Source organism: Carassius auratus, chromosome 9 (genome assembly GCF_003368295.1).
Source record: "Carassius auratus strain Wakin chromosome 9, ASM336829v1, whole genome shotgun sequence".
Lineage (NCBI taxonomy): Eukaryota > Metazoa > Chordata > Actinopteri > Cypriniformes > Cyprinidae > Carassius > Carassius auratus.
Genome location: NC_039251.1, coordinates 23,667,071 through 23,693,385, shown reverse-complemented (window position 1 = coordinate 23,693,385; position 26,315 = coordinate 23,667,071). Strand labels below are relative to the sequence as shown.

Here is a 26,315-nt window from a genome sequence, read left to right as displayed (position 1 = left end):
TTACTTATACTTGTACTTTCAATACTTAAGTACGTTGAAGATAAAAAAAATACTTTTTGAACTTAAGTACAATAAATATGACAAACTTTAAGACTTTTTACTCAAGTTTTATTGTTTGTTTGGCTGAGAGGAAATGGAGATCGACTAACCCTCCTATACAATAGTTATGTTAGCGCTTGAATTTATTTTTTTGTATTCATTTTATGTACATCGACAATATTGTGAAGAAATTTTGTTTTGATAAATATTGTGTGATTCTTCCCATTGAGCAACCCTAATGCTTTAATGTAAGAATTAAGCAACTTAGTGACTTTGTTCCTTACCAAGATGCCAAAATTATACAAATGTTTGTGTTCTTTATGAGTATTAGCTCTCCAATACTCATAAAGAACACAAACAATTGTATAATTTTGGCATCTGGGTAAGGAACAAAGTAAGGAACAAATATATAAGCCATTTACTATATATTAATATATTAATATAATCACTTGAAAAATTACTTTATAATTAAAGAGGAGATAATGGACTTCGTCCATTTGTCACTGACTGGATTGTGATTTTGTAGTCGTTTATGAACGATCACACCGCGGTTAGTATTGAGTCCGTTCAATTGGCGGCTTTCTCTGGAAACACAGCCATCAGTTGATAAGTCTATGAACACAGCTAAGCTAGTATTTCAGTAATCTCAAGTGACGGAAAAGTTAATTTATAATCTAGTAACATTATGGATGTTAAGCAAGAATAATATCATTAGCAGTCTTTCATGTTTTGTTTTAGAATGTACGTTAGTTTTCATCAAAGCTCACTTAATTGGTTAAGTACAGGTTAAGTACAGTTCGAGAACGTTAACTAATTGCAGTTTGAGAACATTAAAAAAATGTTTTGTTAAGCATCATGTAACTTTCAATGTTCATATTCCACGTTTTGTTCATTTAGTGACGAATTCTCCAAATTCTTATTAACAGATAAATTCATGGAAACAAATGATGCAGTTAACCATATCGGGATCACTGCAAACAAAGGTATACGCTGAATTTGTACGATCATTTAGAATAAATGGTTTAAATTTAAGTAAAACAGTAATATCACAATGCAACTGATTTACATATTTTTATATTTTTATTTTACATATTTTATTTGTATCTCAGGCCAAACTATGTAAAAAAGCCATAGGCAAAGCAGGAAGTGGAAGCAGTTTTCAGGCAATTTAAAACATATATAATCAAGGGGCATCTTACCTCTCTAAAGGAATGCCATTCTTGCAAAAAATAATCAAAATATCAGGGACTTTGTCCGAAACAAAGGAGTGTGTTTAAAGCAAAAAAAATAATAATAAAAAAAAAAAAAAAAATGCATTGCAAGACTTTTGATCTATTCAGAAAAAACTTTGAAAGGAAAAAGAACTGACAATGAATATTGCTAATTAAAAAAGTTTTTAAAAATTTTATACAAAATGTCTGTGATATAGAGAAACTATACCCAGTGTAGATGGAGGACCAAATCTGCAGAAATTATGAATAAATAAACAATAAACAAATAAATGTAATAGGAAATTAAAGGAATAAATGACTTGACAAAACAGAAGTCGTTTTCAATGATAATTTAATCCTGAATTATTTTTTGTATTATTTTATTTCCTTTATTATTATCTGAGGCTTCACATAGCTATATTCCTTTTAGATAGTCATTGCATCGCTACAGTGAATCATTGGTTAAGAGGCCACACATAGAAGCATCAATTGTCAGATCTAACTAAGGAATAGTGATCAGAGTTTGCTATGAGATGTCAAGTCAGCTGGAGAGTTCCAAGTTCGCACACTCAAATTGTGATTTTATTACGATTTCTATTAATCACACAGCCCTATGTGTTTGGAAAGTGGTCATTAAAAAATAATTTGACATGAGGCATTTGCCTCATTCCATAGCAACTCCCAATTCCAGTTGCTTAGTCAGTAAAGATCCGCTGGAGCTTTGTAAGGACCACCTCTCTCATTTCCATGTTTCACACAGAAAAGTAAAAATAAATGAAATTAAATTATTTGCAAGTAAGCAATTAGCCAAAAATACTACTGTATATAAGATTTTAGATATTCCTTGAAATAAAGACAATAAATATGTTGTCTGATGTGTTTTTGGATTTGGATCTTGTATTGGATCTGTTGCATAGATTTAGAAAAATCACAACATGATGGCAGGAAAAATTAAAAAGATCTCATAAAGATGACATTTACAATTTTATTAGAATATCACTTTAAAATGTTAAAAACTATTTCAACATTAAATGTATTATTAATATTCATTCAGTATTAACTTGATCATTTATGTCCTCGTAGACCAGCAAGTGGTTAAATGTGTGTATTATAGACCTCATAACCCATGATGTCCCCTTAAACCATGATTGTATTTTGACCTTATAAACCTGTGAAATTTCTGTAGCAAGTCTTCTTGATGATGTACATCATATGCTAAATATAAAGTCAGATGTATCTTATTAATCAATAAATTAATCATTTTGCATAACTGAATTGATACCCTGATGTTGGGAAAGGCTTGTCCTTGTAAACCATGATAAATGCTAACTGTCCTCATAAGTACTATATGCCAGTGTGTGTGTGTGTGTATGTGTGTGTGCGTGTGTGTGTGTGTGTTTTATATATCAAATTATTTTGATTAATAGGAGATATATATATATATGGAAATCTTTATAAATGCTTTTACTGTCACTTATCTTAACTTTCTGGGATGGTACTCAAATGGTTCAGCCAGGTCATACTAAGAAGGGAGAGGTTATTATGTGAGTATAGGAGAGAATAAATCTGGATGTCCATGACATGCAGAGTCCCACAAGGCTCAGTTCTTGCACTGCTCTTGTTTAGAGTGTATATGCTCCCACTAAGTCAAATAATAAGAAAGAACCAAATTGCCTATCACAGCTATGCTGATGATACCCAGATTTACCTAGCCTTATATCCAAATGACTACAGCCACATTGACTCCCTCTGCCAATGCATTGATTAAATGAACAGTTGGATATACCAGAATTTTCATTGCATTTGGAAACAAAGATGAAGTTCTCAAGGTGAATGCATACCTTGACTCTGGGAGTCTAACAACTAAAAATCAAGTCAGAAATCTTGTTGTGATTCTGGAAACAGACTTAGTTTCAGTAGTCATGTCTAAGCAGTAACTAAGTCTGCATACTGTATCATCTAAAAAACATTGCAAGAATTAGATGTTTTGTTTCCAGTCAAGACTTGGAGAAACTTGTTCATGCCTTTATCACCAGTAGGGTGGACTATTGTAATGGTCTCCTCACGGACCTTCACAAGAAGACTATTAGAAAGCTGCAGCTCATCCAGAACGCTGCTTCTTGGATTCTGACTAGAACCAGAAAACCTGAGAATATCACACCAGTCCTCAGGTCCTTACACTGGCTTCCAGTTACATTTAGGATTGATTTAAAAGTCAAACAAGACCACTAAGATCATTAGGATCGAGTCAGTTAGAAATACCAAGGGTTCACACAAAACAAGGGGAGTCCGCTTTTAGTTATCATGCCACCCGCAGTTGGAACCAGCTTCCAGAAGAGATCAGATGTGCTAAAACATGTCACATTTAAATGCAGACTCAAAACTCATTTGTTTAGCTGTACATTTATCGAATGAGCACTGTGCAATGTCCAAACTGATTGCATTATATTTTATTCTTAACTGTTTTAAATTCATTTGAAACCTTTTAAATAATTTTCCAAGTTTTAAAATTCCTTGTTTTATTGTTGTGATTTATTATTATTATTATTATTATTATATTTTATTTTATTTAAAGCACTTTGAATTACCATTGTGTATGAAGTGTGCTATATAAATAAACTTACCTTGCCTTGCCTCTCTCCCACTAATCCCACCAACCACTAAACTCTGTGATAACTTTCCACCCAAGCATCCTCCTGATGCACAACATAGACCTTGAACATACATTATACAACTTTCATTACAAATACTGAGAAAATATTGCACATCCATCACATGATATTGTCATTTGTACTACGCTCTTCCATACATCTTTTATATAAAATCAAAAATAGAGTACGGTTATGTGTTATAATTAGTTTCCTGTTATAATTTACCAAAATTTAATTTTCTAAATATCAGTATGCTATTTATTTATCCATGCAATTCTTGCTAAGCATCAAGGGAGTTTACATGTACAGTTTACAACTAAACTGTTACCATGCACAAATGACAATACAGAGCCATTACACCCTTAACACAGAAAAAAAAAAAAACCTCTGAGTCATGCATAACAGGAAACTGCCACAGTCAGAGTAACCAAGTATAATCTAGATCAGCTTGAGCATGAATGGTGGATCTGAAACATTTATCAAAACTGTTCACTAGTTGAGAGAATAAACCACCAGTTTACCACTGACTCCTGAATCATCTGGCGAGCTACCTAGAGGAATCTGAGTTCCCAGTGAGTCACCATGGATACCGGTGAAGGTTCAGAGCTCGTCTCAAGAGTCAGCTGAAGGAGAGAAGCAACCCCTCTGTGGGTGGGAGGGCAGAACCTCATGTCTTAACAGGCCTGCCATGGGACTGCTCACAATCCCCCCGACACACCGTCTCTAGTAGCTGTAACCAAGGATGCCCTTGTGATATTTCCTCCAAGAGAACTCTCTAGGTGGACCCTCGCCCCTGTTTAATTTCTTTAAACATTTTGATTCAATTTTACATTGAAGTATACTGTATTAATCACTATGGTTTTCTAAGTGTCCTTTTTATTTGTTTTTGCTTTGCTAAAAAGAAATAATATTTTAATATACATTAATAGACACCATCTGACAACATCTGAGCAAATAGTGTCTATATTTGATTGCCCATCTCAATAGTTCTGCATTATATGTAAATGCAATACTATATGTATGAAAGACACACAAATAAGGCTGTGCCCATTTATTGTTATGCATAACAGTTTTATGATTACAGTTTAAATTATGACAGCAATGTGTGTTTTGTATCTGTTCCATTTTAGCGACTACTTAAACTCAAGAAAATATTCTGCCTGTAAAAAAACACCTCAGATGCACTTTCATTATTCATGAAACTCTCAAACACAAGCATGTCCTTTTGTCAAATGCTTCTTTAGATTTAAATAAGCTTCACTGATTAATTTTAGTCAAATTTTATCAACTTCTATGTAATTTTTGTTTTTTAATACTGCATGGCATAAAACTTCTTTCTTTTTTTTCTTTTTTATTAAAAATCTAATCTTTCTCTCACATTGTCTTTCTCTGACACAGTGCTTGCGCTTTCTCGTTTTCAATCTATTTTTGATTATTTTTGTCCTCCAGGTGTGGCTCTCTCTTCATGAGGGTGAGTAATGACTGAGAGGTTGTAAGAAGAGTGCTCTGAGTAATGAAACCACAACTGTGAGAAAGAAGGATCAGCAGCACATCTGGGTCTCTTCCATGCACACAAACACTGTTGCAAATCATGCATTAAATCATACAGATTGATTGGTAAATTATTACTTTTCTTAGTGATCAGACTTATTTTATCTGGTGCACATATAACGGATGATAATGTCCCTTAGACTTAATAATAAATCAACAACCTGAGCCAAATCTAGCCACAATATCATAGAGATCAGAGGGTTGACCCTTTTTGGTTTTTCTATTTTTGACTTTTTGGGCCAGTAAGACAGAAATCTACACCCTAGAAACCCATGACATCATGCATATATATATAAATATATATATATATATATATATATATATATATATATATATATATATATATATATATGTATATATATATATATATATATATATATATATATATATATATATGCATGCATGATGATTAAGAATCAATTTAAGATTCTTAGTGTCCTAACATTTCTTTATTGGACAAGGTTGTCTATGTCAGATGTCAGAAATAATTGTAGCATGTCTCACACAGCCACAAACAAACGCCATGGTGCACTGATGTTTCTTTTTTGTCACAACTACAAGATAATGCAAAATCAGTTCACAGACAGAGAAAGTGCATATCACTAAGCATCACCGTAAATTGTATCATGGCTTTCATGATGCATTTATATCCTTAAAGATTATAGGCTCTGTTTGCATTCTCTCTTTTCAGTGAAATGTATGTAGCAGTGTGGGGGGAGATAGACTGCAAAAGATCTGGGAGTAAGCAGTGAATTTCACAAGGTTCCAGTGAACTCTTAACCTCAGCACACATTCAGAAACATCTGAAAATTCAGTGGAAATCATTTCTTGCCTAATCCTTTTCTGTGGGTATGTAACAGGCTGCATTCCATTCTTCCTTCGTCTTCAGAGATAAGCTATAGGCTCAATAAGCCTATACCTTGTATATTTTAAAAGATGTGTTTGCTTTGTTAAATTCATTACTGATATTAGGTGAGGTCTTCCTTAGATAGATAGATAGATAGATAGATAGATAGATAGATAGATAGATAGACCTTTTGTTCGCTTTCCCAGAGGAATTCCTGTTTCAGTTTCTTGGTGACTCTTTTCCCTCCTCCCCGCTTGCTTACGCAGGAGTGTATCTACGAGCATCGCCGTCATAGTGCTCTGACGCGATGTTTGGGTGACAACGCCGAGCTTCCGGTACATCAGCCTCCGCCCATCGCGTGCTTCCACAGAAACACCGACCGTGCCTCTGATGCGTGACCCGTGGACGCTGGTTCTCCCGCGGTGCGCGGTGCTGCGCCTCTGTACCTGCCAAAATGGACAACTGAACAATCGACCTCAACATGCCTACCATTTATGGAAGTAAGGGAAAACTTGCAAGTGTTTGTTTCATGCTTCAGCACGCCTCCCAGGTCAGTGTCATACAAACCTAAAGCGTTTAATTCCATTGTTTTTCAAGGAGAGACCAAAACATGATGATAACGACCATTTCTAATTGGTGTTATCCAATTTACTTTCTAAAGCCTATTTAATACATTTTTCTTGTTAGGCTATTTATAATGAATTTCTACCGAACATTTAGGGGTGCAGTCTCGCGCAACACTTTATTTGTATTTAGTTTTTTTTTCTTCAAAACTTAGACGAACGTCAACTTCTTTAAACATCTTTAAACTTTTTAAACAAAACACAGACATTTTTGTGATATGTGTGATGTGCAATAACATAGTCAAGTGGTAAATAATGGCTGTGTTTATGTTCTGTCCGATGTCGATCCTCACGAAATGAGTCGCGTACTGTTGCCATGGTTACCTCCTCAGGCGACCACGATTTCTCATCGCCAGGGTCTCTAACGCCCTAACTTCCATTCTAACTTTTGTCTCCGAAATGTTTGAAAATGCAGATTATTGTTGTATGTGAGTAATAATGGGGAGTGGATGGGGGGGGGGGTGCTCTGTAGGCTAGTTAGTAGAATCTTGCGTTATCATATCTCTATACTCTGAGATGTGATGCTATGGTTTTGACAGTTGAACTGTTTTCCGGTGTGAATACCTTTGAGCGCAGCTTGGTGTTTTCGGTTTTGCTATGTGGCGCGCGCAGCTTTGATTAGGTGGTACGAAACATTCAAATTCAAATTTTTAAAAAGAGACTTCCTCTTCTGTAACTCCGGAGCTCTTCTTCACTCTATCAAGGCGATCAGCAGCTGCCTCTCATGCTGTTAACGTTACATCATGTTTATCTCTGCGCTTTAGTATCTCGGTCTAAACTTCTCCGCAGAGACCCGATGGCATCTAGGGGATTTTGTGCTCTGTCTGACTAGGTTCGCTTGTACTAATATTTACTGACGCATATTTGAGTATAATAGTAATTTAAAGAAGAAGAAAAAAAACAATCCTGGGAGAGGACGAGTTGAAGATCAGCTGAGGGCGCAGAGAGGACCAAGTGATAAGTGAGTAAGGTTAAAAACACCTAGTTTAGCTTCTGAACTTTGGGAATTTCTCCCTCTCCCTCTCTTTCTCTCTCTCTCTCTCTCACACACACACACACACACTCATTCACTGCTGCACTCATGCAAACACACTGGCTTCACAGATGACTCATTCTCAGTCATTCTGAGGGTAATAAAACAGGTGCTGTGAAGAAGGCTCATTAAAAAAAAAGTAAGAGATCATAAAACATTTTTTTCCCCTCAAACTGTGTGTGAGTCAGTCCCTACACTGAGAGCTTTTGAGGACACTTATGTATATTTCAGTTCAGACAAGAGCATGTGTTAGACAACCACTATGGCATCCAAATCACCTGCAGTCAGATATATGGTGTCAGGTGTGCAGAATTATATTCAGCTGCAGTGTATTTTCTAAGGTTTGTTTAAAAATATGGAGCTTAGCTTATATTAAGTGGTGTTATATTGATTATTATTGATTGGAAATTACCTTGCTGTTCAGATATTTTCCAGGGTTGCACTGCAAATTAATTTAGTATAGATATCTGTGACATTTTTCTATAAATATACAGTAAAAAGGCCTTTAATTTAATACTTTAATCCAAACTGTACTGGAATGTCATAAAATGTGCACTACACAAAATAAAAATTCATTTTTTCACATCTTTCTGAAATACCTGATTGAAGCTGGTCAATCTCATAATTTTATATAAAATTATTTTTGAATATAATGGAGTAAGTGTGTAATTACCGGTATATAATAAAACACTTTTGGTAACGCTTTATTTTACAGTGTCTTTGTTGCATGTACACACTCAGAAAGAAAGGTACAAACGCTGTCACTGGGGCAGTACCTTTTGAAAAAAGACACCCTAACCTTTTTCTGAGAAAGGTACAAAATTGTAATAACAGTGAATTTTGCATAATTACATTGACCCTAAATCAAACCCATATTCTAACAAGAAAACCTTAAAATAAAGTGTAACCATTTTCTGTCTGTCATTACTACAAAATAAACCCCTCCATGCTGGTAAAACCCTTCAAGCACACCAGCACATTGTACATTATGCTGTACTTGTTTCTATTTGATCTGAGCTACAGGTTTTTTCCTCCAACAAATCAGTTCTATTGCAGATGCTGGTTTTATTCCCATTCAAAATACATCCTTAAATGTTAATGGGTTATTCAAATGAAATAATCCCAGCAGCTCTGACCCAGACTGGGGACAGCTTGTCATTAGAATCATGAGTTATACAAAAAAATACACCTACAAGTCACATTCATCCTAAACTGTAAAATAGCATTAGAAGGTTGTAATAATCTATAATCTATAATAATAATCTCTAGGTTGGAGGCTCTAAAGATGAGTTTAATTTAGCTGAATTGTGTGTTTACAAAAGTTATTATGTTAGCCTTTCTGGTTATATATATATATATATATATATATATATATATATATATATATATATATATATATAGGGCTGCTGTATGATCATTTACTGAATTAAATGGGGGAGGATTATTCTATAGATGAATTATTAACATATCTAGGTACGAGTAATCCAAGTGCTATCTAAATGAACAATAATTTATGTGTGATGTCTGCTGCATGAGAACAGACCCACTTACCCAAAAAGGACAGATATGAAATGCAGCGATACTGATTTTCGGAGGGAAATACTTATGCAGATTCAGATCTTTGGTTCTAGTCAGTGGTTTCCAGACATCTGATTGAAATGTAAAATACAGTTCTTTATGTTAAGGTGAAGGAATCAAAGAAATCATTTTTTGATTAGTAGTTTTCTGTTGAAAGCATTTTAAAATCTATGGAAAGATTTACTAAATGCATCTTTTTCAAACTAATCAAACAGTTTGTGAGTTCAAACACATGACCTTTTGCCCCAGTTTTGCACGGGCTGAATGTTTTACTAAATTTAAATGCAGTCTTCAATATCAAAGTTTTGATAGGCAGAAGTCGTGTACATTGTGTACAGTCGTGTGGGAGCATTGCTGTACAGTACAATACTGGATTTCTCACATTGTCATATTCTGGTTTGTTACCATCACCAGTCTGAATTCTGTGTAGGTGAACAAGCACATACATAGATGTGTAAGTCTTCTCAGGGCCGGTGTTGTGGTCATAGGTATTTTTAGAAAGAGCACAACAGGTGTCTCTGCAAGCATTAGTGTGTGAGTCTGTCTGTGCCTTTTCAAAATGGTGTTTTTGTTGTACTGTTTCAGTTCTGTCTGCTATAATTAAATATTTCTCAACAGAAAATTGCCAATAACATAGGAGTTCTTGAAATAAAGTGAATAATTCTTGGGTGGTTAAAAGGCCTTAATGTGGTAGCACACAAGTCAACTCAGCTCAATGTAAAATAGAACAGCTTTTATTAGACTTATGTGGCTTTCATTAAGCGTATTAGCTCATGACACTGTGCATGTTTTTAATATTTTAATCAAATTTAGTTTAATCTTTGATTTTATTATGCTTATGTGTAAATTTTAAAGTATTTTAAAGAGGCTGGGTTGTTTTTAATGTGCTGCAGACTGGCTCTGGCCATTTCAAAGCATCTCAAGAGTGAGATGAATATACATAGAGACACAGAGAAGCATTTGCAGGTTCACCTGGGAAGCCTTGTTGTTGGTGAAGAGAGATGGGTCCTTAGTGACTAAAGGCAGCGAGAGAGATAATGAAGCAGGTGGACAAGAGGGAAGGGCGAAGAGTTATGCTCTAGAGGGGAGGAGTGTGTTTTCGAAATATTGCTACAGGCTAGGAAGAACGATTGATGTGTATAATCTATGTTTACAATGATACTGTTCTGCAGTTCGAATTTAGAAGTCTGTGTTGAAGACATGGTGGAGTTTAAAAATGAAAGGCCGCTGTTGATATCGCTTACAAATCCAATACAGTTTATGTGTGTAGAGTTTATTTTTGTACTTATTTGTAAAGATGAAGAGGAGACCTAGGATTGATAACTACAGTAGTTTGCCTACAGTGGAAATGTCTGTCGCTGTCATCTACATGAATGTTATGTAAATTTGAAATTCTTTCTCTTTTCCAAGTTTAAAGGAATAGTTCAAGCTAAAATGAAAAATCTGTCATCTTTTACTCATCATAAAGTTGTTTCAAACCTGTGGGAGTTTCTTTCTTCTGTTGAATACTTTATGCACACACAGCTACAAAGGTGTGGTCACATGTACTGTTTTCGTGAGTAAAATCCAGTCATTTCAATTTGAATATACACCATCAGGAATTCCTCATGAGGCCAAACAATTTTGCAGCAGGTTTGCACAGACTACAGAATCTCCACTTCTGTGCGAGCTGTGCTTCGTGCATCACTAAACCACCCGACAAATTACGACAAAGTTTGCTTATGTGACCATTATTAGGTTTAGAAATATAATATAAAAATACTGAGCATCTTCACCATCCTGACACATGAAACATCGGCTCATCCATCTCTATGTATGACCAAAGTCAGAACATGGAAGTGTAAACAGTATTTTATTATTATTATTATTTTATTATTTATTGGCATAAGCCAAAATTGCAGTTGACTTTGCAGCATGCAGAATCATGCAAAATAACCGTATGTACCATTGCATACATTTTCAGTTAGCAGTCAGCCATGTATAAATAATGTAAAAAAAATCTGGAAAAAAAAACACTTAGATAAAAAAAACTTTAGTCCATGAGCATTTAATTTTAGTCAAACACTGCACATCTGTTTTCCTATAACAGCTATCAGATTAGATCATGACCTTTTCTCAGACTGCTTCCTGCTCTGTACCACACGTGCATGCTCTAACAAAAACAGCTTCAGGCACAGATTACACAATACAAGTTTTGCTGGGGAATTATTTTAATCACACATATTATCAGAAATACCAGAAACTCAATCAAACCCACAAATACTGTAGGTTCTTTATCAAAAGGTCATGAACTCTTGCTGGACTATGGTAGGTCATAAAGTGGATTAACAGTCATTATTTAGCAACACAGAATCTACAGCAAATGACGCATTACTTCTGCAAAACCTGCTTATTTTATGAGCAACATGAAGAATTTGTTTGTTTGATTCTCACTGGAACTTAAAATCAATACAGCAGCCAGGTTGAAAGCAATGTAAGTACTGAAAAGCATCAGCTAAATGGAAAACAACATCTGACTGATTCAAAGTTGTTATGTTTTATTATGGATTCTAAGTGTTTTTAATTTATGTATTTTTAATTTGATAATTTAAAAACAAGAGAAGGTCTATCATACTATTACAGATGGTGTCATAGGGCATTGCAATTTTCAAACATGAAAGTTCTGTCATTTACTCACCCTCATGTAATTCCAAACCTGTATAAACTTTCTTATGTGGAATGTTGATAATAGGGCTGTAAAAATGGCTGAAAAACTAAATTCCATTTATTTATTTATTTTATTGTATTTTATTGTATTTTTTAATTATATTCGAATTTAAAATGCATGATTTCAGTTAGGGTGAAGAAAAGCTTTTGGCTTCTCTCCTGAGGCCACAAGAGGGCGCATCAAGCTAAATATTACTAATGCACATTTATTCAAAGCATAAGAAAACATGATTGTGGAAAAAAGTGCATATTAATTAAATAATGTTTATAAACCAATTAAAATTAATTAAGTTGCTTAAACAACTATAAACAAAACAGCATCATGTATGCATACATGGTTTAATACAAAGGGCGGAAAGCCTAAATTTTTCATTTAAAAACATGAGATGCAGTGGGATGGTGAATAAACCCACCATAAAGTCTTTAGATATGTTTTTTAAAAGTTGAACTTACACTAATTTTACATAGCTTTCTAAAAAGGCGGCTCTCTTGTGCGAGACGTGAGTGCAATTGTGATAAGATGTCCCTTTAGAAAATGCGTGAAATATGCGTTCAGTGTGAATGGCTTGGTTTCAGTTTTTATGTAAACATGATCTTCTCCACGTTGATGTTCCTTTTTTCCACTGGATAGGCTAAAAAAAACATTATAATGCAATGACACTTAAAGGCCAAAGTATACTTCAGCTTCCACGTGCATGCACCGTCAGCATTATATAATTTTGTTCCTCAAGAGGACTAACCCAAAACGTGTGCCAGCTATTTTTTGAGACTGTGTTTTATTCTATTTTAAATTCGACGAATATTCGAAAATCTTTTTTTTTTTTTTTTTCATGACAGCCTTAGTTGATAACCAAACGGTTTTGGTGATCATTAAATTCCATTGTATGGACAAAAAAGTACCTTTTTCAAGATCAATTCTCAAAATATTTTATTTTTGTTCAAAAGAAATTCATACTGTTTTATAATGACATGAGGCTGAGGAAATTATGACAGAATATAATTTTTGGGCTGAACGATCCTTTTAAGTTAAAGGGGGGTGAAATGCTATTTCATTCATACTGAGTTTTTTACACTGTTAAAGAGCTGGATTCCCATGCTAAACATGGACAAAGTTTCAAAAATTAAGTTGTACGTTTGAAGGAGTATTTCTGTTCCAAAAATACTCCTTCCGGTTTGTCACAAGTTTCGGAAAGTTTTTTTCGAGTATGGCTCTGTGTGACGTTAGATGGAGTGGAATTTCCTTATATGGGTCCTAAGGCACTTCTGCTGGAAGAGCGCGCGCTCCCGTATAGCAGAGCAAGAGCAGAGGCATTCAGTGATCAGAGCGAGAGCGTCGCGAAATGTCACAGAAGTGTGTTTTTGGTTGCCAGGGCAAGACAACCCTGCACAGATTACCAAAAAAAAAAAACAGCATTAAGGGACCAGTGGATGGAGTTTATTTTTACAGAGCATCAACGGAGTTGTGCAAGTGTTTTTGTTTGTTCCCTGCATTTCGAAGATGCTTGTTTTACAAACAAGGTCCAGTTTGACGCCGGGTTTGCACATCATTTATTTCTTAAGGATAATGCAGTTCCAACACACGATCGTGTGTTGGAACCGCATGCGGTGAGTAAAACTGCTTCAAATATCTCTGTGTTGTTAACTTAGCTATCGGCGCGTAAGCACATCAAGTAAACAACATGCGATGTTGTCATCAAACTGCACTTTCCACATGTACAGCTTAAAAAAATATGTACAGCAAATATATACAGTTTTAGTACATACCACATAGAGACGTCGTTGCTGATGCTGCTCTTGTTAAATTTCAGCCTCTGGATCTGTGTCACAGCTTCCAAACGCTCTCAACGCAAAAGCCTACTCGCGCTCGTGATTATTTAGCTCCGCCCACACGTCACGCCTCCAGTCTGTCGTGTTTTTCCGGGAAAAATCGGTACAGACTATCTTTCTCTCATGAATATAATAAAACTAAAGACTTTTTGGAGTTATGAAGGATGCAGTACTACTCTATAGGTACTCAAGATTAACAGGATATTGAGTGAAAACGAGCATTTCACCACCCCTTTAAGAATAAAAGTGGCATATAGAAAAAGCTTGTAATGTTTTGATGCTTCAAAACACAACACAACCATCCCAACCAGTGCAAATCCCCCGATGTAATGGCCTATAATGCCTCACAAAAAAGTCAGTAGATATAAATACATTTCAGGAGTCCATTAAAGATGCACATTACACCTGAGGAGATCTCTGTCAGTTACATATGATAATGACTTTAAAAGTTCATTTTCCAAACCTGTAAGTCATTTTAACTTTTAGCCTCTGTCCTCTCATCTCTCCGTAGGACATGACCCAGTCCTGGCCTTACCAGCAGCCCCCAGGGGAAGGGGGCACTCAGCATTTCCTGTACTCACACTCAAAGGTATGCACAGGGTTTATTACAGACTGCAGGAAAGTGTGATAAATTCACCAATATAATGCACCAACTCTGCTCTGTCTGTTTACTTATTTTTTTTTCTACTCCTCTCTCTCCCTGCTGGGTATTACACTTGCCTTGTTTATTTGCACACACTCATAAACCTGTGTTGTTTTAGTCACTACAGAAATTATGCAAATCAGGGTTGCAATGCCCAAAGCACAATGCAGGCCAGTTCTAGGAATTGTACAGTAAATTTATGCCATTTTTTTAATGCCGAAAATATGATTTAATTTAATAACTGGATTTCAGGGGGAAGGTTAAGTGCTAAGATACAGTGTGACAGTGTTTGGTACAGATAAGTGAATTTACCCCTCTGTTTGTGTGTGTGTTGATTTGACTGATTTGTTTTTTTTCTGTTTATCCGTTTTAGGAGGGAAAGCAGCCCAATTCACGACACAGACTTGGTAAACACGCTAGATTGATGTTCAAACCATCTGTTTGGAGCTCTGTCTTAAATATATGTCTCTCTAAATCTGGGATGCACCAAAATTTATTCTGACGGTTACCAATAAGCTTATTTTCATATTAGGTTACCAGACTAATAATTATATTGTTTACTATTTAGTTTTTTTTTAGTCTCTAATGCTCACCATGGCTGCATTTATTTGATCCAAAAAAACGTAAAAACAGAAATACCGTGAAATATTATTACAATTTAAAACAACTGTTTTTAATACATTTTAAAAAATCTATTTCTGTAATGGCAAAGCTGAATTTTCAGCAGCCATTGCTCCAGTCTTCAGTGTCCTTCATAAAGCTTTCTAACATCCTGATTTTTTTAATATTATCAATGTTAAAAACTGTGCTGCATAATATTCAGTGGCAATATTTGTGGCAATTAAACAGTTAGGCTTCTTTGACGAATAGAAAGTTCAAAAGAACAGTTATTATTTGAAATAGAAATCTTTTGTAACATTTTAAATATCTTGAAATCAATTTTGATCAATTTAACTTGTCCTTGCTGAATGAAAGTATTACTGTCATTAAAAAAAGTCTAAACTTTTGAACAGTTTAACAACACTAACAATACTTGTTAAATATAATTTAATACCAAATCGATATGGTATACGTAGATATATTGTGCATGCTTGATGTGTGTGTAATAGGCTTGCTCTTCATCACCTGCTTACTTTGAGATATCACTACATAGTTCACATCTGCATATGTATACACAGCTGTGTTATTATAGCAGTGTTTTTACATTCTGCTCCATAATGCTGATGTATTTCTCTCCCTGTGGCTCTCTCAGTGAGGGATGGTGTCTCTATGAGGATGCCCTCACGTCCACTCGTGGCCCCTCATAAATCGTAAGTGGGATGCACAGCACCCAATCCGTCCACGGTAACCAAGCACCAGGTTGTGACTGAACTGCTTCTGCCTTTTCACTTTATTACACCATAAACAACTGACTTTAGAGAATTCAGTGTTGAACGTCTGTGCATATTGGTGTGTATAATTAGATTGGGCTTCCTGGAATTTAACTGCTTTAGACCAACTGCTGTTTAAAACCAGCTTCACATGGAGGATTAGACCGGTGTTATATCTCCACCGTACCAACTTCACCGACCTCATAAACTTCACTGAGTTTGTATCTAATTGCAGAGCAGGTTAACACAGTAGGTTAGAGCCCAGAAGCACATAACATCACTGTTAAACATTAGAGCGCTGTGTTTATGACTTTTTTCTTTGAAGCTTGTAATGTGATCCAATCTCTTATGGTTAGACTGTTTGAAGCAAGCTCACACATTTAATACACACATACACACAGATGTGCTGCAGATTGGTAAAACGAATAAGTCTCTTTGTCAAGCAAGTGTGACATTCTCTCATGTTTGACTCTCTCTTTGCCCTCCCAGCATGCTCGCTGATGACCTGAAGCTCAGCAGTGACGAAGATGACAAGGACGAGGTAGGGTGCCTGTTAAAACTGTTGAAGCAATGGGTGGAAAAAGCAGATATCATAGTATCAATAACTCTTGCACTGCTTGTGCTTTTGTTAGCTTTGAGCACAGTCCAGCTCATTTGTTCATTCACCACAAAATGCATTTATACCAGTCACCTGACTGATGTGGCAATTGTTTTTGCATTGCTTTCTCATTGCAGCACTATATTAACACTAACATTGCTATTGTTTTCTTTGGAGAGTATACTAATACTAAGATACTTGTTTGTTTATCTTAGCATAATGCTATTTATTATAATGAAATATTCAAACTTACTTAATGTACACTACTGTTCAAAAGTTTGGAGTTTTAGGAATTTGATAAGAAGTCTCTCAAGCTCACCATCTGATGTAAAATACAGTAAAAATAAAAATAAAAATAAAAACAGTAACAATATTACACCAAAAAAAAAAAAAAAGTTTTTAGCAATTTTAATATATTTTAAAATGTACTTTATTCCTGTTATAGTAAACCTTACATTTAGCTCCATTACTCCAGTCTTATTATTATTATCAGTAACGGAAACAGTTGCGCTGCTTAAGATTGTTGAGGAAACCATGATACATTTTTCAGAATCTTTTGAGTATAAAGTTTAAAAGAAAAGTATTTATTTGAAATACAAATCTTTTGTTTTCATTTCCTGAAACATTCTTGCTGAATAAATGTATGAATTTCTTTAAAATTATCTTACTGACCACAAACTTTTGAACGGTAGTGTCAATCCTTTTGTTTACATTTTAGTCATATTATTATGAGTCAATAACTATTAATCATCAAATTCTCTGTAAACACTATAATCATTAAAAGAGGTGACATTTAATTTAACCAGTCTGAAGGGCTGCTAAAAAAAACATCTCACTTTCAGATAATTTCATGCGGGTGAGATATTTACTTTATAGTTAGTCTGTCTAATTTGACCAGTTGAACTGATTCAGGATAATTTGTGGTGCTACATGAGCGAGCTGTACAGTATTTAGCTGCTCCTCCTTCACATCCCTTTTAGTAGGAGTTCTATCAAAAACAAATTATGATTTCTTGTTACACAACTTTTTTCAAAGGCACTGCCTTCTTGCCTCCTTGGGAAAAAAGTCACTGCTCCATATCTGTGCTACTTACCTTGACATGGTTTGCTGTATTTGAGAAGTATGATATTTGACTCTAATTTTAACCTACAACGCCAGCTCCTTGTGCATGCGTATATCTCATCACAGGACTCCAGGTTTATGAGTCATGAACGTCTGAGTCATAAAATACACCAGACTCATGACCTTTCTGCCATTACTGCATGCAGGACTTTGGCTTTTGCTTTGGTCAAGATGCAAGTAATGATCATGAAGTTGAAGATTCTAAGCTAAAAAGCTCTCATTTATTAAAATAGTGTTTTTTATTCTTATCTGTTAAACAGGGAAGTGAGCAAACAACTTCCTGGGCTGATAATGACCGGTGAGTGTGTGCTTGTGATGTATTGTCTGCTTTATGTTTGTAACTGTACCAGGTCTCATTATTGTCCAGTGATTGTGTCAGTGTGTGTGTTACATATTGAAGAGGTCAGAAAATGTGGAATGTGACAGCTGGATGCTAGACCAGCCTCTGTTTCTTTTGGCCTTTCAACATGTTCAACCCTCAAAAAAAAACAGACTCACACCACTAGTAGTGTTTAGTCTGCATACTTCTTTGGGATTTATTTGAACTTGATAGTCAAGATTGTTGTACATGTAAATGCATCTGAGTGTGTGACTATCCCTTTCTATTGTTTGCATGTATTGACTGACAGCTTGTCAGGCCAGCAGCAGCGCCACACACACACACATGTCGGAAGAGTGAGACATTCTAGCTCAGGGTCTTCAGGATCAGACCCCTCCAGTGAATGGGAAAGCGATCACAGCCAGCGATCACGCAGCCCGAGCCCAGGGACGCACAACCGGTGCAGGACACCGACCCAGCAGCGAACCTTAAACTGCAGCACAGAGGTATGCTGTAGTATTTTTTGCCGTGCAATCTCATTGCCTTGCTGTCTGTTTCCCAGTAGTTGTTTATAGTGGATGAGGTAAAAAGAGATGGTGGGGGGAGGAGAGAGGAATGTGGAGGGGCGGCTGCTGAGACTTTAGAATTTGGGTGTCATGTCAACATGTGGCGCCCCAGATGACTAACTAGATAGGAAGTACTACATGTCAACATTGATTTCGTCACAGAAAGCAGAACCTAAAGGGATTGGTTACCCAAAACAATGAAAATTATGTAGTTCCAAACCTGAATGATTTTACAAAACAACGTTAGACCTCACTAACTTTCAATGTATGGACAAACAACACCGAACATCTTTCAAAATATATTCTTTTGTGTTCCACAGAAGAAAGAAAGTCATACAGGTTTGGAACAATGTGATGGTGAGTAAATTATAACATTTTGAGCTGATAATTTGAAGGATTTTAAGAGCTAGCACTTCTTAATTTTTTCAAGAGAAGGAGGGATTAAAAGCTCTAGTAGCATAGCACAGGGTTATACCACCATATGAATGAAGGCATCTGTGTGACACAGCTGGCTCTATTACTGAACATGCCATCTATTTGGAACCTGTGGAGAAGGGAGGAGGGAACACCATGTGTTTTTCATCTACGTGTAGTCATGTAGTGTCTCTGAGGAGGACGGCTTGGAAACGCCACACAGTTCCAGGTAGAGGGGGGTTTGTGGGGAGTGGCAGTGGGAAAAGGGCACAAGAGATGCAGTGTCTTTGCTGGAAAGAGAGAGAGAGGGGAAGGGGGAATGTTTGAGTGGAGGAGTAGAAGTTTAAATTAGCTCTGGTCAGCTACTGGAGGCGAGTGAAGAAAGCTCAGTCTGCCCTGCCACTCAAGTGCGCTATCATGTGAGTATTTGCTTTGATTTTGTGGTGTTAATTAAAATGTTTTGTAAAGTGAGTATAGCTTATTGTATTACTCTATAAAATATGATTATGTTTTCATACAGTATTTATTTTCCAATCTGCTTATTTATTTCTTGTTTGTAATAGTTTGGAGTAAGTGAACTGAAGAGGCATTGTAATGGTGGAAGCAGTGTGACATTGAAAGAAAGTGTTTGTTAGGGTTTAAGGAATCTCCACAGTTTTCTGGCCTCTCTCTCTCTGTCTCAGTTACACTCTCACCTCCATATTTTTATTTTCCTCCCTCTCCCACTGACACACTGGTCTGTTTACATAAATACTCATATTTCCTTTTCATTTATTCTGATAATTTCTCATTGCCATTTTTCTGTAGTTTTCCCAACATACTTTCTTAGTATCACATTGTTGAGTAAATATATTGTCATGAGTCATTGGTTATTGGTTTATGCAATCTTCTGCTCACATACAGTGGTTTCTTTACATCAGTAGGGTAAAGGATTGAGATGTTTAATAGATAGAAATTCTGTCTAATATTCCTACGATTAGCCTATGAATGCCATGACTGTGCATCACCACTACGATTTAAATATGATGTTCACTCTGTTAAACTGTCTGCTGCACACTTCTTTGTAAAAGAGGTTCTGGAATGTATTTATACAGTTATACTGTACTGTAACTTTTGTAATACAGATCCATCTTGATTTATATTGTCACATTCATTTATCAAATTCAGATTTAGAGTAATATTATTTTTACCAGTTGTACCATTGTTCTCTGTCTTGAACGCGTGTCCTATTCTGTTCAGACGGAGAGTCCACCATCCACACAATGGCAGCTGGACAAGTGGCTTGAGAAAGTCCCTAAAAATCATCAGTCATCTGACCACGACCCAGGTGGAGGACAGCGACGGACTGCGAAATCTGACTGTGGCCGAGGACCATCACCTGGAAGATACTGGAGCAGAGACTCTGAATCCAGACGGGATTACAGTCCATGTGAAAGTCCAGTCCCAAGTCCAAAATTTGACTACAGCCCCAGAAACAGTCCTCATCCCAGTCCAGAATACAGTCCATGCCCCAGTCCAGGAATTAGCCTTGTGCCGAGCCCAGTGCCAAGTGTGTGCCCAAGTCCAGGAGACAGCTTCCAAGGGAGTCAAAGTCCCAGCCCTTTACACCCTCCCAGAAGCCCCAGTCCAAGTCTCTCCTTCACCGCAGTACCTAGCCAAGGTACATATCCTCAGGTCCAGCCACCTCAACAAGAAAGTCCCAGGCATAATGGACGGTCAACCGTTGGCTCTAATCCAGCATACCGGCCCAAAGTAAGGCCATGGGTGCCTCCGGACCACAGTGCCAACCAGAGAAAGGAGTTTAGACCCAAAGACTCTAGATCCAGAGACTCTCGATCCAAACACTCCAGGCCCGGTCCTCCCCAACAACCCCATCATTCCAAGCACAGCTCAACAGAAAAGCCACACAAGGATCTCAAACACAAGCTTGAAAGCAAAAACTCTGAATCAACAAGCAAGCAAAGGTTTAACTCACCTTCAAACCCCATTTCAAAGCATTTATCAAAGCAAAGACCAAGCATTAGCCCAAAACCACAAGCCAGTCAATCTACAGATGACCATAGTATTGAACATAATCACAGAAGCAATGAAACTACAGCAGTGTCAATCCACAGTTCACATTCCAAATCAGGCCATTCTTCTCATTTTAATACTCTAAAGAGCTCCGACCGAGGTCCCTCGTCAAAGTCCAGGGACTCTTCCCAAAGCGAAGTCAACAGTCGATCTAGTCACAGCTCGAAGATTAAATCTTTTCCAGATACAAAGCAGTCAAGATCTAAACAGACACCCCAAAAGAGTTCCAGCCCAAAGCCCAAGACCAAACTAGGGGAGGCCCCAGTGTCCAGAACCGGGCATTCCCAAAAAGACCCAAAGCCCAGAGAGAAAGAGCTAGAGGTGGACAGCCGAGGTAATGCACAGGGAGCAACCCTGGTGCAGACCGGCAAGGAACAGAGACGAAGAAGACTGGCGGAGGAGCAAGTGATAAGGCGTCGCTGGGTTCTGAGTTCTGAAGAAGAGGAAGACAAGGAAGATAGGAGAACAGAGGAAGGGGAAAGAGAGAGGAAACGGAGGAGGAGGAGGGAGCAGGAAGTTGAATGGAAGGCAGTGCAGCCCAAGCAAAGACCTCACACCAACAGCCAGCATCACATTCAAAAGGAATACAATGGACACAATCTTGAGGAACAGAGGAAAAAGAAGAGAAGGTGGAGCAATGAGGACATTTCCTCAGGTCTTCATGTGACTGACACTAGCCCTTCTCCTCCACTTTCTCCACCTTTGCCTACTCCTGTCAACAAGCCCACTCACCCATCATCTTCCACTTCCTCCTCCTCCTCCTCATCCTCTTCATCCTCATCTTCTTCCTCTGATTCAGACTCTGAGTCTAGTCCAACCCGGAATGTTGCCAAAGTCCCTGCAGATTCAACGTCAAACCAAAAAACTGTGTCAAAAAGGAGGCTTGAGAAACAGGGTTCGGGCACTGGTGCTCACCCCCATGGGTCGAACTTAAACACACCTGAGACTCAAGGTCGGGGCAGACACAAACTCTACACATTGGTGCCTTTTGGCCGAACTGAAAAGTCCCCCACTGTTGCACATCGAGGCCTGAAAAAGCTTGTTGTGAGGATAGACCTCTCGCTTCTGGGTAGAGTCCCTAGTGCAGATGAGATTACAGAGAGACAGTCCTCGTCTTCAGCTTTGTCAACGGGAAAGGCAAAAGAAAAGCCATCGATGAAACACTCGGACCAACTGCCTGGAGATGGCAGAAGTAAAAGAAAAGTGAGGAAGAAAAAGCATCTTTATATTTAATTAATGCATAGAAATCTGCAATTCTTTAACGTTATTTTGAATATGAGATGTATTTTTGCATACATGTTTTTTTTGGTGTGGTGTTTTACTTTATCAGGCTGAAAATGGAGACGCTCAAAGAGAGAATAAGAGAAATCACTCTCGTGCAGATAAACTACCAGTGTCAGTCCACAGTGAGATTGAGGAAACCCTCAACAAACAAAACGGGTATATTTAGACCTAATCACTTAACTTGTTTAATAATAATATTAAATAAGCTCTTATATTGCTTTGAAGTTTTTTTTCCAGTGTTATTTTGTTGATTCAGAAATTCAGAATATATTTGCTATTGCAAGTTCATATAATAAGGGGATGTCCATCCATGAGTAATGTCCACTCTAAATGTATTGTTGTTCTACAGTGCCGCTTTAATTCATTGAAAGTAATCATGGGAAGCCCCTATGACAAAATGCAAACATGAAAAAGGTCAATTCATTGTTATTCTTATTTCCCACTTGGACATGATGGCGTAATGTTTACTGTCTGAGTCATGCTCACTGGATGATGTGTTTTTATTGCTGTGTATGCAGAAGTCAGGATGATTACTTTTATTCCAAGAGGCCTGTATCCCCATTATCTCCTCCATCCGGCATACTGGAGCTCTCAAAACCCTCAGTAAAAGCTCAACATGCAGAGAAGTACAACACACCTCCAGAAAAAGACAAAGATTCAACACCTCAGAAATCACAGGTTCTTAAAATTATGCTTCTTTCTTTCTTTCTTTCTTTCTTCAAAGAGCCATATAGCAAATCAAGCAAATCAATATGTATTAATGAAACAGGATCATTGTCTCGACAGGTTCTGAAGACACAGCCCAAGGTAGAGGTGGAGTGTGTGGGGGTGTCAGGACCCCTCCAGTCTCTCTCTGGATCGCTGGTTCCTCCCTCGAACCTTCCGCTTCACTACAGAGGAACTGTACCTATCAGTGATGTGTGAGTTAATGTCTGTCAATGCCTCTGTTTCATTTAACAGTACTGCGACATTTAATGTCAAATACTTCCCATATTTCTCACCTAATCTCTCCTTACTTGCCTTCATGTTAGCTCTCATCATGCTGAGTACTACATGCATGAAGCCAAGAGGTTGAAACATCGAGCAGATGCTATGGTAAGACAGCATTGTGAACATACACATTATTGAATATTACCACTAGACAAGACTATTACAGCGGTTCACTTGAACACCCACATTCACTCTCAGAACAAAAAGGTACAAAAGCTGTCACTGGGGCATTACCTTTTACAAAAAGGTACAAACATTTTACATTTAGGTACAAATGTGTGCCTTAAAAAAAAAAGTGGCAGATTTTGTCTTTTTTCTGAGAGTGTGGAGTTGCCTGAGATTAATCTTTTTAATGCTGTAAAATCAACTTTTGTTTAAAAAAAAAAGGTGCTTTTCAATTGCTTTATGACAGAGAATGGAATCCTAAGGATTATATTCACAGACAAAAACAAGGAGGAACATTTCTGGTCTATATCCTCTGTAACTAATTCATCAACTGCTTTCTTTTACGCTTTTCTCTCTCTATCCCTGTTTGCAGGTGGATAAGCTAGGAAAAGCTGTGAATTATGTGGATGCTGCTTTGTCCTTTATGGAGTGCGGTAAAGCCATGGAAGAAGGACCACTGGAGTCCAAGTCCCCTTACACCATGTATGCTGAAACTGTGGAGCTCATAAGGTGTTTATGAGTTTTATTTTATCTTTCACCCTCTCTATTGCTCTTTTTTTCAGCATTTTGCATAGGCCAGATATTACATGACTGGGTAGCTCCTTGTGACAGGCTTCATACTGACAGTATTTTACCAACAGCAGATGTGGGCTTTTGCTAAAGACAGGCAAATGCAATGTCAATAGATTTGATGTTTCCAAAATGACTGATATTGATAGATCCCAAAACAGGTGGAGGGAGGCCCTATGTTTGTCTGACGTTCTGTATTGATCTGTCTTTGTTCTATGCGTTGGATAGATACGCTATGAAACTTAAGAGTCACGCCGGGCCTGGAGCCAGCCAGGAAGACAAACAGCTAGCTGTACTATGGTAAATACAACATTGCAAAGATCTTCAGCGGTCTGTATTATCATTTTGATTTTCTTGATTATGTCAAAGTCTGTTGAAAAACACAAATTTTGTTTCTGGGTTTCAGTTTCCGCTGTCTTGCTCTTCTTTACTGGCAAATGTTCAGACTTAAAAAGGACAACGCTCTAAAATACTCCAAAGTCCTGATGGACTACTTCAAGGTTGGCAGTTATCAATTATTATACATCAATATGTAAAAATAACTCTGAGTATATTTTGTTCAATGATTTACTCATTCTTGTATCTTGTTTTTACTTTGACTAGAGCTCTCCAAAAGGACCTCATAAACCCCCTCCTTGGAACAGTGCTGGAAAGTAAGAGTAAATTGTAGTTAGGCCATACACAGCGACTGTGAGACCTTTATGTTATGTTTGGGTGTCAGTACATATGTGTTTGTGCTTTTACAGGGAATCTGTAGCTCCTGCCTCTATTTGCTCTGTCAATATAATGGGATCTCACACAGGGAGCTCACGGAGCAGTGCTATTAGCATTCCCCATCGCATCCACCAGATGGCAGCAAATCACCTCAACATTACCAACAGTGTCCTGTACAGTTATGAGTACTGGGAAGTGGCTGAGACCCTGGCCAAAGAAAACAAAGGTGAGTTTTCATTCAGTTCATTTAGAAAAAAGTATTTGCTATTTTTCATGTATTTTCTTATTTTATTTATAAAGTTTTTAAATGTTACATTTTATTTTAATATTTACTGATAAATGGCGATACACTGATAATTCAACTAATGGCAATTTATTTATTCTCTCTCACTCCCACACCAGAATTTTTCAACTATCTGAACACACTGACTGGGCCCCTGACTCTACATAGCAGCATGGCCCATATCGTCCAGTACACCAGGCAAGGGTTGCAGTGGATCCGGATCAGTGCTAATCTATCATAATACCATGTACAGACATTCTCAAACTTCACAAATCACTTGTGGAAACAATGTTCTGAACTAGCAAAACATTTTACAGTTACCTGCACTCTGTGACCAAGGAGTCTGTGTTTTGGGTCAAGACAGTAATGAAGAAAATTGTGACGTGGCATGATGTCATCATAAGGTATTAAGGAGCAGATATACTTCATGTTACTGAGCATTAAATGTGATAATATCTTAGGACAATGTGTCAGAAATAATCATGTTTTCTGTAATGCAATTAAGCAGGTCAAATGAAAAGAATCTTCCTCATTCAATTCTTAGCACTTCTTAAAAAATGCTTACTGAAAGTTTTGAAAAGGAACCATTGTCAGCTAATTCATCAAATGCTGCTCTTCCAAAATGTGCCAAGAAATTAAATTTAAAAAGGTTTTATTTTCTGTATGAATTCAATTGCCGTTATAAACCTTTTACTGGATTAAAGTGATGTTTTTATGACGGGATGTTGCATTATCTAACTGTCATCAAAAACTTTTTTTTCATGAGCCTATTTTAACTTCTTATATCAAAAACTGTGCATGCACAAAGTCTCTTTCAGATCTGTGGATGTGATTCATGATTTTTTCTTCTTTGTGCAATAAGTCTAAGATTTTTTTCAGTATGTGTCATGTAGATGTTTCGGTGCTGTTTTTCAATAGCCAGCATAATGTCATGTCAGTCTATGCAAGACTTCTTATGGCATTGTGAAGTTGTAAAGTTTCAACTGTATGAAAAAAAATAATCAGGACTTTTGTAAATTAAAGTGTTTTTACAGGAGATGGTAGCGGTGTTGTTTATATAATTAATTGATGATGATGATGATGATGATGATGACGATGATGATGATGATTTTGAAGCACAGCAATCCATTAATGACTT

The 26,315-nt window shown here is 36.9% G+C and overlaps 1 protein-coding gene across 1 annotated transcript; it reads left to right on the top strand.

Moving 5' to 3' along the window:
* Positions 1-6,624: 6,624 nt before the first annotated feature.
* LOC113108816 (AF4/FMR2 family member 3-like) lies at positions 6,625-26,213 on the top strand. Its single transcript, XM_026272148.1, has 18 exons — positions 6,625-6,849; positions 14,578-14,655; positions 15,083-15,116; positions 15,962-16,019; positions 16,569-16,620; positions 18,060-18,097; positions 18,429-18,624; positions 20,338-22,374; positions 22,502-22,611; positions 22,974-23,133; positions 23,242-23,375; positions 23,487-23,550; positions 23,984-24,120; positions 24,409-24,480; positions 24,587-24,680; positions 24,784-24,833; positions 24,927-25,120; positions 25,297-26,213. The coding sequence occupies exons 1-18, from the start codon at positions 6,781-6,783 to the stop codon at positions 25,416-25,418; spliced, it is 3,699 nt and encodes a 1,232-aa protein (XP_026127933.1). The 5' UTR covers positions 6,625-6,780; the 3' UTR covers positions 25,419-26,213.
* The last annotated feature ends 102 nt before the right edge of the window (positions 26,214-26,315 follow it).